A 17,398-nucleotide genomic window follows, 5' to 3' on the forward strand; every position below is an offset into this window, starting at 1 on the left:
GAAAGGTAGTGAGTTGGAATCAGGAGACACTGGTAATTGTATCACTACTGACAATGTTCTATTTCTAAAACCTTTGGATAGCTCCGCTCCCTTATGTGCAAGGCTTATCTCTTACACATATTATCTATTTAAAAAGCCAAGTTTTTAAACATCCCAAAGAAGAGAGTTGTCTTCCTTTATTAATATGACTTTTCTATCCAAATACTAAGCAGCCTGGCTACAAAAGGATTTCAGCTGGAGCTAACAGTAAGACTCTGTTCTCATAAGAGAAAAGCCTGGCGTGTTGGCGTGGCAGAGGTTCGAAGTTAGCCTGGACGACATAGTGAAATCCAGGGCAACGTGAGCTAAACCTCACACTCTGTCCAAAACTCAAAATCAAATATCTTCTCCAAAGACTCGAACTGCCCACCTTCTCGCTCGCCCCAGTGAACCCTAGGCAACGCCAAAGCCCATGCTTCCCAGCCCTGCGAGTCACTTCCGCCTCTGCGACCCTAGCCCCACCCCGGAGGCGGAAGTGCGTTTCTCTGGGGTCCTTTGGTCTGCCGGTCTCTCTGCTGTGCCTGCGGCGCTATGACGGCCCGCGCGGCGCTATGATGGCCACCAGGCCGGGCTGTCCCCGCGGCGCCTGCTCAGGAACGCGGTGAGGCCGCATCGGGGCAGAGCCTCGGGCCGAGCAGCGGGCTCTCGGGCGTGGTCTCCGCACGGCGGCGCCAGGCTCGCGGCCGGGTGGCCTCCGTCGTCTGCCCTCCCCCACAGCGGAGGGCGGGTCCGGCGGAGCGCGGACAGCCCGGCGCGAGGCCCCGCGGCTCCGGTGGGGACGTCGCTGCGGGCGGCTGTGCTGCTGGCGTCCAAGATGTCGACCAAGAATTTCCGAGTCAGTGACGGAGACTGGATCTGCCCTGACAAGAAGTGAGCGCGGCGGGGCGGTGTGGGGCCAGGGGCAGCCCGGCGGCCCTCGTGAGGGCGGCGGCGGGGCTGCGGCCTTTGTGGGGACGGCGGGGCGACCGGCCTTGAGCGGTCGCGGGCGGCCCGCACGTGACCCTCGCGCGGAGCTCGGCTCTCGGCTCAGTCGCCCTGCTCCGAGCTCTGCCTCGGTCGCGGCGCTGTGCTCTCCGACCCTCCCCGGGGCCGCCGTGTTTCCGGGCCTGCTGATCCTTCCCTGTGACTTCGGCTTTTCGCACCCTCCTTCCTGGAGGCCGAGGCCCGGGCGCGTACGTGGCTGTGAAGCCGGTGTGCTTGGCTGACGGCGATGGAAATCTTCCTGAATAGATGTCCGTATTCAAAACAAACGAACAAACAAACAAAAAACAGTGATGCACCGGCTCGTGTTCTTAGAGAGCCAGAGCGAAAGCTGGAGGAAGCCCGGGTTTACTGCCAATTCTGTCTGCTGCCGAGCGTCTGACTTGAAGCACCTTTGCCAGAACATACATTGCGCTCTTACAGTTAACACCGAAATAGCGTGGGTAGTATGTGGAGAGCAAGGAAATGATGTCACTCACATTCACTTAGTTGATAACTATTTGGCTTAAACTCACTGACCAACAGTAGAACTGAGGTTCCCTTGGACTGTCATTACGGAGCACTGTGTGACACTTTGGAACTTCAGAGATTAGGACACTGGCCTCTGACTTGGTGCCATCTGTGACTTGTAGAAAATATGCTCTCTATGTTCTTACTGAAAACACACCCAGATATTTCGGGAGAACACATCGTTCGTTGTCCTGAGCACCTAAACTCACTGGCAGAAACAGAACGTTAGTTCTACTGATTATATAAATCAAGGAGACATTTTTTCGGAACATATTTTCAGTGTTACTTGGATATTGTGTATTTTTTAACAGAGAAAAGCAACCTAAAAGTTGTATGGAGTTGTTCAGTTTAGTGTTGCACTTCCATTGACTTATCTCATTCATTTTTTAAATTGGGCGATGGCTTGTTTTTCTTTTTTAATTTAAACATTAAATTCTGTTTGGAGCATCTAACATGCTTGAACTTAAACACTAAGGTCATGTAAGTGTATAAAAACTTTAGTATATAATGTCATAAAGTTTTACTTTATTGGTTGTGGTTTGATTTCTTGGTTTTTTTTTTTTTCCTATGTTTTAGGTTTGATAAACACTAGAATACTCGAATTTCTTTACTATTTAATGTTCTTAGTTAATATAGCCGGTATTTTCTTTTATCATCCCACATCCTACCTCCAAAAGAATGTTTCATCAGTTCTCTGAAGCCTTTCTATTCCTGTTCTTTCCTGGTGGACCCCTCCCCAGGATTTTGTGCTTCTTATAAAACTCAAAACAACTTTCACTGAAAGTTAATTTGGTGTTCTTTTTTTAATCTCTGGTTATCTTGCCTAATTGTTGAAGATGAGACAGATGACACTTTGGAACAAGGGAATTTAATGTAACTAATGAAGCATGCTAGTGAAGATAGAATCCTGAAATGGTAGCTGTACATTGTAAATACAAGGTTGAGATTTTTACCCAGCTCTTGTTCTCTCCGGTGATGCTGATATTAACTTGATGGGTAAGCTTGTTCAGTTTCAGGGTGTAGTGAAGACAGTTTAAAATGTAGACATTTTAAATAATAGGAATTCTTTAAGTGTGTCTCATTTTATTTTCAGGTGTGGAAATGTAAACTTTGCTAGGAGAACAAGCTGTAATAGATGTGGTCGAGGTGAGTGCTTATGGTTGAGTCTCTAATGTATGTATAGATCACTTCTTTACTTCACAGGATTTATATTGCATTATTTTGTCTGTTTCAGAGAAAACAACTGAAGCCAAGATGATGAAAGCTGGGGGAACAGAAATAGGAAAGACGCTGGCAGAGAAGAGCCGAGGCTTATTCAGTGCAAATGACTGGCAGTGCAAAACGTATGTGCTTCAGATTGCTGTCTGTTGCTACAATAAAAATATTTCCAATCACCACTCATTAATACGATGAACTCTTACTAATTACATGACAAGATATTGTATCCTTTTAAGCCAAAAGTGTATTGGTCCTGGTCTAAGTATAATGAGAAAGAAATTTTAAGTAATATCTTTCAGGAGTATAACCAATTGTTGCTGTGGGAGAGTGTTTATGAGCTGATAACCAAAGAGATGGGCACCGTGTGGTCTACTTCCTGATACTGAATAATTGCCCCCCCCTTTTTTTTTTTTTTTTTGCCTCTTTTATCATATGAAAGTCACTTGGGACACATAAATTGCCTTCCATAAAAATAAAAAAAAAAAGTTTCTTGTTAGATTTCTTAATATTTTTGCCTTTCAAATTTAGGTTTCATTTTGTATTGATTTTTCCCAGTCTCCACGCTTTGTAGTATATAGGTAGATCCTACATATATGAAAGAGCATCAGACCAGAAAAACATCTTAGATAAAGCTCTGGTCCTGTAGATAGACTTTGAATCTATACATAGAAATTGTTTAGCAACAAACATAAGTCACAGGATTTATTATACTTCAAGGAGTCCTTAGAGGGGAATAAGAACAGCAGCCATATTTGAAAGGTATGCCCTCACTCTTCAAGGTAGATTCAGAGATGATTTAAAAAAAAAAAATGGGGCCTTTAATTAGTGTTTTTCCCCTAGGTAGCAGAATCTCTAGTTGTGTCACTTCTCAAAGTATTATTTATATTGAATAGGTTTTTGTTCTCTGCCTACATAGTTCAGGCTATTCTGGGAATCCATTTTCCCTAGAACAGTGTTTTGTTTTTAATTTACATTACTTCTTAATGAACATTGCTTTGTACTAATTATTTCAACAAAAAGTTTTCAAATGTTAGTAATATTTTTTCTATGTTTAGGGGCTTTCTGATTTGATGGGTTTTTTTTGTTTTTGTTTTTTTTTGCAATTATAGTTGCAGTAATGTGAATTGGGCCAGAAGATCAGAGTGTAACATGTGTAATACTCCAAAGTATGCTAAGTTAGAAGAAAGAACGGGTAAGATTGAGCCACATTCTAATCACCATTTCTAAAAGAAGTTACTACCTTCTCAAGAGAGCACAGGAAAAAAACAAGGAATCTGTCTATCTTCTCCTTTCGTTTGTTTGTTTTGTGTGTATGTGTTCTGTTTATGTAACCTTATCTGGACTCAGACTTGATGTATGACCAAGAATGGCTTTCATCTCTCACCTTCTGCCTCATCCTCCTGTGTGCTGGTATCACAAGCATGTACTACCACACCTTAGGTTATTTACTGAGATTTTTTTTTATTCCCTTCACACTCAAAAAAAAAAAAAAAAAAAAAAAATCGTTGGTTTGATAATTTCAGTTTATGAAGTAGTGTTAAGCAGCCCTACTCTAGAATTTGGAATCCTAGGGTACTTTCAGAAATGCTTTTCTGCCTCCTCCTAGCTTAGATGTATGATAGTTGGTAATGATACAGCAATATCTTACGTTCTAGTGTGATAAAGAGGTAAATAACACCTTTAAAGACATCCTGTAAAACTTAAAAAAAAATTACTCTTAACCTTAGCCACATTTTAGAATTATCAGGAAAACCTTAAAACTACAAATTACAAAGCATAAAACTGTAAATTCTTTTCTGTTGTTGAGGGTGTTTGTTTGTTTGGTTTTAGTTTTGTTTTTCTCCTTGAGAATTTCACATGTGCCCATGTGTTTTGGTCAAATTCACAGGCCAGACATTCCCTCACCTCCAGTTCCTCTCCTAACCCTACTACCACGTTCCCTCAACGTCATGTGCTCTCTTTCCTTTTTAAACTACTGAGTACCATTAGTGCTGGCTATTTGTGTGTGGATGTCATACTATCCATCTAGAGGAACATGGGTAGCACTCATAGGCATGCAGCTTATGTTGCCTCCTAGCAGCCATCAGTTGCCAGTAACATCTCAGCTGGTGTGAGATTTTATGAGCCCCTCCCCAATCCATGCTGGGACTTTGTCAGCTTGATCTTGTGAAAGTGTTGTATACAGTCACAGCCATGTGAGTTCATGTTCCAGCTGTGTGGTTGGGTCCATCAAATTAACTTTTACTATAGTGTACTCCACTCCCTTTGGTGCTTACAGTACTTCCATCCCCTTTTGATGATCACTGAGCCTTAGGGGGAAGGATGTGGTATAGATGTACCACTCAAAGGGGAGCACTCCACATGTTCTCTGCACATTGACTTCCTGTTGGCTTCTGTATTAATCTCCATCTACTGGTGACATGTATCCCTTAACTCTGCCCATATAGCAGAGTCATTATATCAGGTTCCCCCCCAGGTCCTGTGACCTACTGAGCTATGGGTTTTTTGCCCTACTAATGGTACCATGCTTGTGTGTCTTCTAGAGAGAGCTTTAAATCTAATCAGAACATGGTTGGTTATCCTCATAACATTGTGTTGCTGTTGCGCTAGTGGGGCATATCTAGAAAGGCCCCTCATTAAGACTTGCAGGGTTTGTAGCTGAGTCAAGACTTATTTTTCTTCCCTTGGTACTGTGCATAGATCATTCTAACACTATGAAATTAGACAGTAAGGATAAAATTTTCAGATCAGTACCAGCTTGATAGCTCCATGTCTATGACTCAAGGATGTGGTGCCTTTTCTGAGAATGTCATATTGTCAAAGAACTGTAAACTTTTTATACTTGTGTCAGCTATTAGGCTTCTTTGGGAGTGGGTCCCAAGGCCTAGTGATTGTGTTGGTGATATTTAGTAATAGTTGACTACTGTTGTTTCTGTATGTTGGTAGTGAACCTCTGGCAGAATATAGTTTTCCCATTGCTAGCAATTAACGCTGTTACCTCCTTGAAATGTGATTATGTCATAGACAGTACACTTCCTCAGCATGAGAAGCTCTTAAGTTGGTAAAAAACTTGTTTCCTGTTTGCCTTTTCTCCCTAATTACACACCACTCACTGTCCCTGTTTGATTTCTGGGGATCAGAGGCCTAGTGGTAGATAGATCTTTTGAATCTAGTCCTTCTAGCTTTTCTTTCCCCTACTTTGTTTGTTTGTTTTTAATTCTTAATATGTGCGATCCTTATTACATAGTATTCTGGTGGTTTTTGTTTTGTTTTTTCTTTCATTCCTGGGCTTCCAGCTCTTAACTCCCAGAGGCAGCTTTGCCTTCTATAAGTGCCACCTTGTTTATCTCCTCCTCAGTGCTCTTGTTTCTCCCTATATTCTGTATTCTACCTCACGACTGGTGTTTGGACTCTTAAAGGATCTTCCTTGGGCCTTCTCCGTTTCCTTTGTTTTCTATATATTTTCTTTAAAACCAAAGTCTTAAGTAACAATAGATGCACTGTAATACCCAAACTTGTGTCTCCAGATCTGATTTCTTTGACCTACAAATAAAGCTACTTATTTTACATTGTTGTGTAATTGTCACATTTGTTCTATCCCAGCTGAATTTGTGATTTCCTTCTAAGACCTGGCCTCTTGAAGAGGTTTGTGTTGAGATTAGTGCTGCCCACATCAGGATGTGCTCCTCAGTTGCATGCTTCCTGGCCCTTTGTTCACCTTAACCCTACCTTCAAAGTCTGTGTTTTCAGATAAATATAAGTTTAATCCTGATTCTTATGAGCCCAGTTCTAGAAGAATTATAATGGGGAGGAAAGTTCTTCTAAAACTTTGTCATAGCAGAAAATAAAGATGTTTTACATATACATTCCATGAATGACTTGTCATGGGAAATTTTAAATTGAAAAGATCTGTAAGTACTGCTATGGCTTTACAACTAAAATAGATCTGACTTCTCTATCATGATTTTTAACTTGTAAAAGATTAGTAATTATTAGTTACAAAAGTAACCAGCTTGATTAGATTTTCATTTTCTGTTAGTTGGGAATAGGATGAGTATAATAATTTTGTTATTTGAGTTGTTACAGCAATTTATGCCCTCTTTTAAAGGATATGGAGGTGGTTTTAATGAAAGAGAAAATGTTGAATATATAGAAAGAGAAGAATCTGATGGGGAGTATGATGAGGTAAGCTTTCAGTGGATGTGTACAGTCTGTTTTAAGTTAGAGAAATGAGAAAAATATAACCTGAAATTCAGAAGAGCTCTGTGTGTGTGCCCTCATGTGTGCATCTGTGCATGTGTAGAGGCTGTGCATTGATACTGGGTATTTTCCTCTATTGATCTTTACCTTGTTTTTGGAGACAGGTTCTCTCATTGAACCTAGAACTCAACTGTTGACCAGATTGACTGACCAGTAAGGGATCTTCCATCTCCACCTGCAAGTGCAGGAATTACAGGCTCAAATTTCAACATCTGCCTTTTCACATGGGCACAGATAGTTTTAGAAAATAAAATGATTTTCATGTGTTTCAGCCTAAAGAAACATTTTGTTTGTTTTTACTCTAGTTTGGACGTAAAAAGAAAAAATACAGGGGGAAGGCAGTTGGTCCGGCATCTATATTAAAGGAAGTTGAAGATAAAGAGTCAGAGGGAGAAGAAGAGGATGAGGATGAAGATCTGTCTAAATATAAGCTGGATGAGGTAATGCCTCCTGCCCCCTATCCTCGCTCCCCTTTATCTTACTGGAACTGTTCTGAAGCACAAGATGCTTTTGACACCTGGACCATTGGCGGGGAGTGGGTAAGGAGGACAGCTTTTACTCAGTGTGGGCCACAGTATGAGTTTATGTTTTGGCTGTCTAAGTCCAGACTTTAGAATGTGTTTTAAGAAACAAATGGTATGTATTTGTCTCTTTGCTATATAATATCTTTTCATCTTCCAAGCCAAGCTCATGGAAAAGCAGGTTCCTGTTTTTCAGTGTGATGAGTTGTCAGCACATTGAAGTGTTGGGGCACAGAACCAAGCAAACAGCTGTTGTAGCAGAGGGAAAAGAAAATAGTGTCCCAAACTAAGGCTGGTGGGGGTGGGCCAGGGACTCCAGATACAATTAAAAATTACTGACAGTTTGATGCATGTCCTGGGTAACAGACCCATCTGATAATGTCTAGTATAATGAATATTCATCTTTTTGGTGGGTGTCGTTAATACTTAAATATCTAAACAGAATTAAAATTTTATTAGGACGAGGATGAAGATGATGCTGATCTCTCAAAATATAATCTTGATGCCAGTGAAGAAGAAGATAGTAACAAAAAGAAAGCAAATAGACGGAGTCGCTCAAAGTCTCGATCATCTCACTCGAGATCTTCATCACGCTCATCCTCCCCCTCAAGTTCAAGGTCCAGGTCCAGGTAAACGGGTGCAGGCCAAGGGTAACACCAGTCAAAATGTCAGTATCTAACTTTTTACTTATAAACTTTATTTTACTATTTAACTTAAATAAGCCTTTTATTTTAAGTATTTCAATCAAGTCACCTTAGCTAGACTTTATCTTTGTACCCTATAAATACTGCCTTGTATTTTCAGAAATTTGAAATCTTAGAAGTTGCTTATTCTGTGTCACCCTCTTGACTTTGACTAGAGTAACTTAAGTTCAAAAGCATTGTGTAAGTGATATATATATATATATATTTAAGAGGGTAGCATATGTTCAGACATTGTCAAGTGGATATTTATTTCAGCATGTCAGAGGCTTAGCTGGAGATTTTCTGGGCATTAATGACACTTGCACAATTTTTGATAATTTATTTTGATATTACTCTTCTGAATAAAGAAACAAATTCAACCATTAGGTACTTACACTTCTCAGGTGTCCGGGAATTAAAGCAGGATGTTTGGGTGCTGTAAACATGTATTTAATAATAAAAAAGTAAATGGTACATTTTACAGTTCAGAATTAATGCCCAATTATTTTAATCATATCTAAGAAACAAGTATGTTTCCAGCTATCTATTTAGCACTGAAAAGCCTAAGAATGATGTTTTTAGAGTGATTCTGAGGGCTGGGGACTATACATCAGTGACAGAGCCTTGTCGGCATGTGTGGGGCCCTAGGCTCCATTTCTAGTCCCTCCCTTTCCTCAAAAGACTATTTTGAGATGAAAGTGTGACAGTCCCTACTTGTGGGGACAAACAGAAGATGGTGTCAGAGATGTAATTTGTAGTTTTCAGAATGTAAGTGTTACATTTCCCCAGTGCCACACTCTTGTCAGTAATGTAATTAATGTAGAGCACTGCTAGGGTTATTGTATCTTTAATTATTTAAGACAAACAAGTAAAGAGTAGACATCAAAGATGTGATGCAGCAGTTAGTGTTTCCTGCCTACTAGACACTGGAATTTTGCAAATTAAAGGGATAGGAGCACTGGAGAATTTAAATGTAGCTGTAACGTTGTCTGTGAACTGGTGGTGCTCACTTGCTTACGATATAGGGGCCTGATGGTGTTTTGATCGGGTTTGGAAAGTCATCACTGAATTTTGGGTTTTTTTGTTTTTTTTTTGTTGTTGTTGTTTTTTTTTTCTTTTTTTTTTTTAGCTTAATCTTTATTATAATAAGAAGCCTTTTTGCTTGGAAAATGTGTATCTTGCATAGACCCCTTTTTATGTGAAAAAATGCACTTTTAATATATGTCTTTCTTTCAGTGTTCATATCACAGAGCTCAAAAAATGTGGTCCTAGGGAAAAAAATGCTTCCGTGTTGTTCCAGGTCCCGTTCAAGAAGCTCTTCCAGCTCGCAGTCAAGGTCTCACTCCGGTTCCAGAGAACATTCCAGATCCCGTGGTTCGAAATCAAGGTGAATGAGGTAGCACCTCTCTGTAAGGCAGAGAGGAAAGTATTAAAGGCTTCAGAAGGCTCCACTGCTTTCCCTCATCACTGCTTCTATTTGTCAATTTTATTTTAGCAATAGGAAACTAATGCACTTGTCTCAGTTTAACCCCACCATAAAATGTTTGCATTTCACAGTATGTGCCCAGACATTTCCATGGATGAATAAAGGGGATAGCTTTACATCCATAGCTAAGATGTGTAATATAGGAAGATGAGGCCATTACTCTACCAAATAGCTAGTGGCTTAAGATTATGTTTTCAGTTGTTAATTAAATTTGACACACAAATGAAGCATTATTGCTAGAAGGAAGACCAGTCCAGTATGCAGCTTCAAAATAGTTTTTGGGGTTTGGGTTTGGGTTTTTCGAGACAGGGGTTCTCTGTGAAACAGTCCTGGCTATCCTGGAATTCACTCTGTATACTAGGCTGGCCTTGAACTCACAGAGATTCCCCCTGCTTCTGTCTCTGAGTGCTGGGATTAAAGGCGTGCACCACCACCGCCTGGCTAGATTTTGTTTTACAGGCAACTGTTTACAGAAACAGCTTTGCCATTTTTATCTCAGTTTCTAGTGAGTGCTGTTTGTGTTTACTCAATTTTCCTGACTTTAAAGAATATTATAAATTATCCATATAGCAAACATTCCTCTTAAAACTAAGTCAGATAGGATGTTAGCTTAGCTAATATGTGATATAAGCCATGCTGTGAACATTTCAGTCGTCTTTAGTCAAATATCAAAGGAAAATGATTGGTAAAGAAGCACTTGAAACACTAGTTTTTGCCTTCTTGAAAAAAATTTCTGTACTTCATTAAAATATGCTGCCTTTATGTTAAGTCACTGTATTGTTGTCTACTGCAGGCACGCAGCATTAATACGAAAGCCTCTAAAATCCCACTTGTGGGAATTCACATTGAAGTTTTCTAACAGCTCTTCTGGAGAAAGGTTCACTTACTTGAGCCCATTCTAGCGTTTGAGGGCAACTACCTGAGTCCCACTGAGGAGAAGAGTGATGCGTGCACTCACTGAGCCAGTACACAGTAGAGCAAAGGTGCTTTCTTATGTGTATTAACATGTTGGTGCTTACTTCAAACCGTTGAGTCTTGGTGTGGTCCCTTTGGGAACTGTAGGACTGAGGTTTACAGAAAAGCCTTCATATCCTTCCCAAACATTTTAATTGCTTACAACTTTCCAAAGAATTCTCCTTTTGGGCTTTCTCATTTTATTTTAAGCCCAAAGGTGAATTTTTTGGGAAGTTTGAGCTAAATTCCTTCAACCAAAATATGTAAATGAAGATAAATTTGCATTTTAAAATTTTTACATTTCCACCTAAAACGTGGGAATGTCTCCACTTCGTATTTCATAGCACAGATCTAAGCACAAGTCAAGTTTTAAAGCTGCCATTTTCTTTGACTACTTAGCAGCATAGTGTTTTATCTTTCTGGGCTGTGTCCCTCAGTTCTCTGTTGCACCTTATGTGAGAAGTTAAGTTCATTGTCCTCAGCAGGTTTTGCCTAACATGGATTTTCCCCAAATGGAAGGATCTAATTTCTGACTATAAAGTCACAGAATTGAAGTTACCTCTTGATTTCACTAATTATATACTTTAGGTTACAAAGTTATAAACAATTATAAAAATATTCTGTCTTAATTCGGTAAGCTGCTTTTTAATTACCATGGGGTAAATATTTAGAATTTTTTAAAAATAAAATGGTTGTGTATATATAGAACATGTTCAAGGTTGAACCAGAAGTCTTCTGAGTAAGCAGTAAGTATTCCCTCTTACAAAACTCTTTAGTCACAGTCCTGTTTGCTTTTGGGAACTGGACAGTCTTCACTTGTGCCCTTAATGAAATGTCTGCTTTGTCTCTCAATCAATGAAGATCCAGCTCCAGGTCCCACAGGGGCTCTTCCTCCCCAAGAAAAAGATCTTACTCAAGTTCTTCATCATCTCCTGAAAGAGACAGGAAGAGGAGTCGCTCTAGACCTTCTTCACCCGCTGTTCGCAAAAAAAGACGAACGAGATCACGGTCACCCGAAAGGTTTGGGTTTCTGTAGCATAAGAATGGGTGTTCTTACCTGTATTGAGTAGATGGACTTTCTAGGCAAGGGTTAGATTTTTTTCTCCTTTGTTCTTTAAAATTATATTTTTCATCTTTAAACTTCAGAAATCTGATTACCTTGTTTAGTAGCTTGTTATTAACTTTAGAAAAAGTTACAGGACAGACTATTCTCTGACCATTTTATTGTTTGAATTTTTATTTCCATGTGTATTATTATAGCCAACTCTCGGTTATTTTTGTGTTCTTAAAGATTGAATCCCAAAAGCTATATGTTGAAATAATTTACATCTGTTTGTTTTTTAAAATTAAATGCTTGAAATGGTAGGGATTCTAGGGTACCTAATCAGGATTACCTTGCAAGATCATTGGGCTCTGTCCTCATTTAAATATATATGCATTTCCATAGCAAATGACATTCATGCCCTTTACATGGAAATTACTCCTTGTAGTTAGTACTGTTTTCATCTTGCAGTCCAGATCCATTTTTCTCTTTTGAAAAGGACCTTCACTGGGTCCCTGTATCTAGAGTGCACTTTGTGGTGGTATTGTGTTCCCTGAAATATTGTGCACCCTAATAAACTTATCTGGGGTCAGAGACAGAACGGCCACAATATTAAACATAGAGGATAGGCAGTGGTAGCTCACGCCTTTAATCCTAGCATTCCAGAGGCAGAAATCCATTTGTTTAAGGATACCCCCAAGTATGGTGACTCACACCTTTAATCCCAGGGAGTGATGGTAGAAAACAGAAAGGTGTATAAGGCATGAGGACCAGAAACTAGAAGATTTGGCTGGTTAGGCTTTTAGACTTTGAGCAGCACAGTTCAGCTGAGATCCATTTGAGTGAGGACTCAGAGGCTTCCAGCCTAAGGAAACAGGATCAGCTGAGGAACTGGTGAGGTGAGGTAGCTGTGGCTTGTTCTGCTTCTCTGATCTTCCAGATTTACCCCAATACCTGGCTTCAGATTTGTTTTAATTAATAAGACCTTTTAAGATTCCTGCTACAGCACTTGTCATGTGCATAGTCAGCCTTTTCTGCAGCAGAACTTAATTACTCAGTTTCATTAATTTTCTCTTGGTTCTCAATGTCTTAATTATGATTTGTAACTTCATTTGTAATTTTAGCAAATTTTCCATGTCCTCTTAGTTTGTAAAACATAAGAAGGATCATTAGTCTAGTGACAGGGTAGGATTGTGTTTTTCCTGCTCTCACAGAATTAGATGTCCTTGACACTTGAAGTTCAAGATTATACCCAGTCTACTTTCTGTGCATTGTTTCTTTATAAGAAAATTACTCTGTATTTGAGTGTAATTCATTCTGTTGCCTTATCACTATTTCTGCAAATTTTTATCTTAGCCACATATAATCCCCCTCCCCCCCAGTTTGTTGTCATCTAAACTTAATGCACATGTTCTCTATTCCATAAGCCAGGTGATTGGTGAAAACATTAAACAACCCTGAGCCCAGGGCCAACCCCTACGGAACACCACCACTTTTCCCAGGTTGATACTGACTTACTCATATTGGCTGCATGACTCTAGCACTTGAACTAACTATACAGTCACGTTATGTGATCTAGACTTCCAAAACTTCATTGCTTTAAATGTACTATTTCATACACGCAGAAACCTTGCTGTGTTACATAGAGACCTGGTATGCTGTCTGGTACAGCTGACATTGATTTTATCACATGCCTTACCAGGATTATATGCCTTCCTTGTACATGTATATGATTACAGGCTTCTTTAAAGGCTTTCCCTTCGTTACCTTGAATAATTGAGAGGTGGCTATATTTGAACTGAGTATTAATATTAACTTCCAGAGAGATTTGAGTTAAAAAGCACACCAATTCTGAGCTCACATCCAAAAATGTGTATAAACATCTTAGGTTTAACTATTCCTGCCAGCATCAAGGTACCTAGTGTTTGCTCTGCTCTTTTCTGGTGTTTGCAGTCTTAGGAACAGACACACAGTTCAGTGCTGTTTACAGATTGTGCTGCTTTCTTGTGTCTTACAGGCACCACAGGTCGTCTTCTGGATCAACCCATTCTGGTTCCCGTTCAAGTTCAAAAAAGAAATAATGTATTAAAATTTACATCTTTAAAAACATTGAGTACAGTGCATGAAGCATATTTTTTAGGAAGTTGATGTCTCATTTGGTCAGAAGTGCTACATCTGCTAGTAGAGGTGCATGCCTTTATTGCTTTTCAAAACAGTACAACTGTGTTTATTTGTGAAATTGGAAGTAAATTGCATTTTAAGCCATACTGTTCCCCAGATAAATGTTCTATTCATTATTTACAACCATTTGCTTAATTTAAAAACAGCTGTAGCAGAATACTTTGTTTTCTTGTCCTTTTCATTTCTAAATGTCCTATTGACCAAGACAGGGTTGCCTGGGCTTGCCTAGACTTTAGACACATGGGCAAGGTTAATAAACTTATTGGTTAATAACCAATTCATGTTTATATGGGAAAAGTAGTCAATCAGGTTATGTTGTTTACCTGTGCCAGTAATTTCTTACCAGACATTAACTACATCACAAAGATGACAACCATAAACTTTTAGTTCTCTCTGCTGAGGGTGCCTTAGAATCATCTCTCCTATCAGCTTTATACCACTTTCATTGCAAGAGGATATTAGCAATTGCAGAAGGAGTAAGTCAACCATCTTATTTCAAAATGTCTATCTGAAATAAAAGTTTAAGAAATATGGATATCCTTTAAATCTAGTTACCAGATACTGTACTTGTTTGATAAAGGTTTCAAAGGGGGGGGGTATAAATCATAGTTAATGAGCAAATTGAAGAAAGCTATTGAAGCCTATTTCTCAGTGACAGGCTGACAGAGACGTGAATTTAGGTGAACATTTGCCTTGAGATGTCTGATTTTTCAACACTGTAGATACCAAGTAACAGAACAATTCTTATTTCTGCATGATTTAAGCAAAATCATTTTTTTTTTCTCACCTGAAAAAACATATGGCTTAAAATGCTTTCAGAATTTTATTTCTAAAATTAAAATCTGGTCACTTGAGATCCATTTTGTTCTCTGGTTTAAAAGTTAAAAGGTTTCTTCTAACAGTCTCTCCAGCAGCAAAGCAAGGTAAGTATACAAGGGCCGGCAGTTGTGCTGGGCCTCCTTATTACAGGAATTGTTTTCCTGTTTTTCCCTCTAGTATTTGTCTGCTCCAGTTTAAATAAGTGAAGCATTCTAAGATGTTTAGAAGGCAGATCAAACAAAGTGTTTTTATTTTAAAGTGAGTGTTTCTCACTTCAGCTGATCTAAAGATGAAAACAATATCACATGTAGAAATATTTTCGTAATATTTTTACAAGCTTTCCTGTGTTTTTTGTTTTATTTTCCTTGCTGCATTTACTGTAGGTTGCACACGAACTCTTACTCTCTTGTAATTGTGCCTCAGACTTCTCAAAAGTCAACATTCTGAGTTGCCCAGATCTTCTAGATCCGACGTGTTAGCCTTGGTTTGTTCTTGTGCTTTCTGTATTTAAAACTTGGGCTGTACTAGGCAAATACAAGATTATAAATTTAGCTAATAGGAGTTTACAAACAGTTCTGATGATTATGATTTGATTTGGTTTAATTGAGCTGTACTAGTTCATTTCATCAGGAAATGATACTGTAGACAAATGTAAATAAAATCTGTGAGTCAAGCATCAAGTGTTGATTATTAGAAATAAACTAGAAAATTTTAAGCTCTGATTGAATGTTCACTTCTAAGCTCATAATAGTTTTTGTTTTGTTAAATGTTTACGCTTTTTACTATTCACTGCTTGCTTTCAAACATAACAAACATGGTGACAACGACTTAGGGTACTCAGAATTTTCATTTTTGTATGCTCAGTACCAGGACATTACATACTCACTCCCTGTGGTCAGGTAGAATGTCAGTGTGCTCCTAGAATTACTCAGTAGCTGATACTTGCTGTCATTTAGCAGTGTCTTTAAGTTCAGGCTGTCTGTACATGGCTAATTAGGCACAGTTGGATACTGCCAATCTGTTCTTGCTGCTTGGTCCTCAGGACCATTATTACAGATTCTGATAGAGGCTAAGGAGGGCTCTGCTGACGAAGGTTTTGGTTTGGTTTGGTTTGGTTTTTGGGTTTTTTTTGTTTTGGTTTGTTTTTTACCCAGGTGTTAAATGTTTTAAAATAAGAGTGCCATCATGATTTTCTTGACCTGAAAGTTGTATTATTTTTGGAAAATAGAAAACACTTTTTGTTGTTTCTGTTATCAGTGTGTATGATATTAGGAGGTAGGGTACACTTGCCACAGTATAGAAGTGGAGGTCAGAAATCAACTTTGTGGAGTCTGTTCTCTCCACCTTCATTTTTGTTCCAGGATATCAATTTTACATTGTTGAGTGGCCAGCACTTTTACATGTTGAACCATCTCATCAGCTAGACTAAACAGTCATGGAAGATTAAAGCACAATGCAATTAAAATCTTCCTTGTCAGAACCAGAAGAGCCGAGTCTAATGCCAGATTTCAGTATTATGTCTTACTATAAACCAAATTAACATCTACAGTTGGTAAACCAATTATTGAGATATTTTTAGGATAGTAACTTGGTGAAGAAGCTGTGAGTGGACACTTTTGGGATAACTGAGTTTATAGAAAAGTTGCAAAGATTATATATAAACTGCCTCCCCATTTCTAATATTTATTAATATTGTGGATCATGTGTTTGTTAGAACTAAAAAATAAGTGCTGATAGATATAGATATATATATCTTGTTTGCTTTTTGTTTTAGTTTTTAATATTTTTTTATTCAGCAGTTTTCATACATATTTGCAAGGACTTTGATCACATCCACCCACAAGTCACTTATGATCCTGCTAACAGGAGCCCCTCCCACCTTCATACCCTCTCTTTAAATAACCCATAGTCCAGTCAGTCAGTGCTTCCTGCATGAGCATGGGCCAACCTACCAACGTTTAGCTGGCTGAAGAAAAATGACTCCCTACTTTAGTTTGATCTCTGTTGCTATGATAAAACATTCTGTACAAAAGCAACTTAGAAGGGAGGGCAGGAACCTGAAGGCAGGACTGCTTGCTAGTCTGTGCAGTATTACCTCTGACCAAGGAATGTAGTTAGAGTTTTCCTGCCTGGCCCACAGTCAGGACAAATCTCTCTTACCCGCCAGTCCCACAGTTGCTCAGACCCAACCAAGAAAGCACACAGAGACTTATATTGCTTATAAACTGTATGGCCGTGGCAGGCTGCTTGTTATCTGCTTCTTTTATCTTAAATTAACCCATTTCTGTTAATCTATACTTTGCCACATGGCGTGTGGCTTACCCGTGTCTTTACATGTTGCTTCTCATGGTGGCGGCTGGCGGTGTCTCTCCCCAGCCTTCTCCATCCCAGAATTCTCTTTCTTCTCTCTTGTCCCGCCTATACTTCTTGCCTGGCCACTGGCCAATCAGAACTTTATTTACACAGAGCGATATCCACAGCACTTCCCCTTTTCTTTTTTTTTTTTTAAGGAAGGTTTTAACTTTTACATAGTACAATTACATAAAACAATTATCAAGCAAGAATTACAGTTACAATATTAAAGAAGATATCCTATCTACCTTATATTTGTGAGTCTAAGGTTTTATATCTAACTTATCTTGTATCATAACTGAGGAAATTATAACTATCTAGTCTTTAACCACATCAAAGACCTCAGAAGGAT

General features: G+C 39.0%; 1 protein-coding gene and 1 long non-coding RNA gene across 6 annotated transcripts in view; one reads left to right on the forward strand and one right to left on the reverse strand.

Moving 5' to 3' along the window:
* LOC118585376 overlaps positions 1–974 on the reverse strand; it is a 31,289-nt gene extending 30,315 nt beyond the window's left edge. The window contains exon 1 of the long non-coding RNA XR_004945182.1: positions 410–974. This is a non-coding gene — a long non-coding RNA (uncharacterized LOC118585376). The remainder of the gene's footprint in view (positions 1–409) is intronic.
* On the forward strand, positions 524–15,416 carry Zranb2 (zinc finger RANBP2-type containing 2). Of its 5 annotated transcripts, XM_036189875.1 has the most exons (11): positions 525–909; positions 2,624–2,676; positions 2,765–2,873; positions 3,858–3,940; positions 6,857–6,933; positions 7,314–7,448; positions 7,989–8,158; positions 9,513–9,599; positions 11,514–11,672; positions 13,122–13,196; positions 13,712–15,416. In XM_036189875.1, exons 1-10 carry the CDS (start codon positions 854–856, stop codon positions 13,153–13,155), a joined length of 963 nt encoding a protein of 320 aa, XP_036045768.1. In that variant the 5' UTR covers positions 525–853; the 3' UTR covers positions 13,156–13,196; positions 13,712–15,416. The 5 variants fall into 5 exon arrangements, 4 of the variants coding, with proteins under 4 accessions (XP_036045768.1, XP_036045767.1, XP_036045771.1 ...); XR_004945181.1 differs by lacking the exons at positions 13,122–13,196; positions 13,712–15,416 and adding an exon at positions 10,492–10,681 and having other exon boundaries at positions 524–909; positions 11,514–11,573; XM_036189874.1 differs by lacking the exon at positions 13,122–13,196 and having other exon boundaries at positions 526–909.
* The last annotated feature ends 1,982 nt before the right edge of the window (positions 15,417–17,398 follow it).

Source organism: Onychomys torridus, chromosome 6 (assembly GCF_903995425.1).
Source record: "Onychomys torridus chromosome 6, mOncTor1.1, whole genome shotgun sequence".
Classification (NCBI taxonomy): Eukaryota; Metazoa; Chordata; class Mammalia; order Rodentia; family Cricetidae; genus Onychomys; species Onychomys torridus.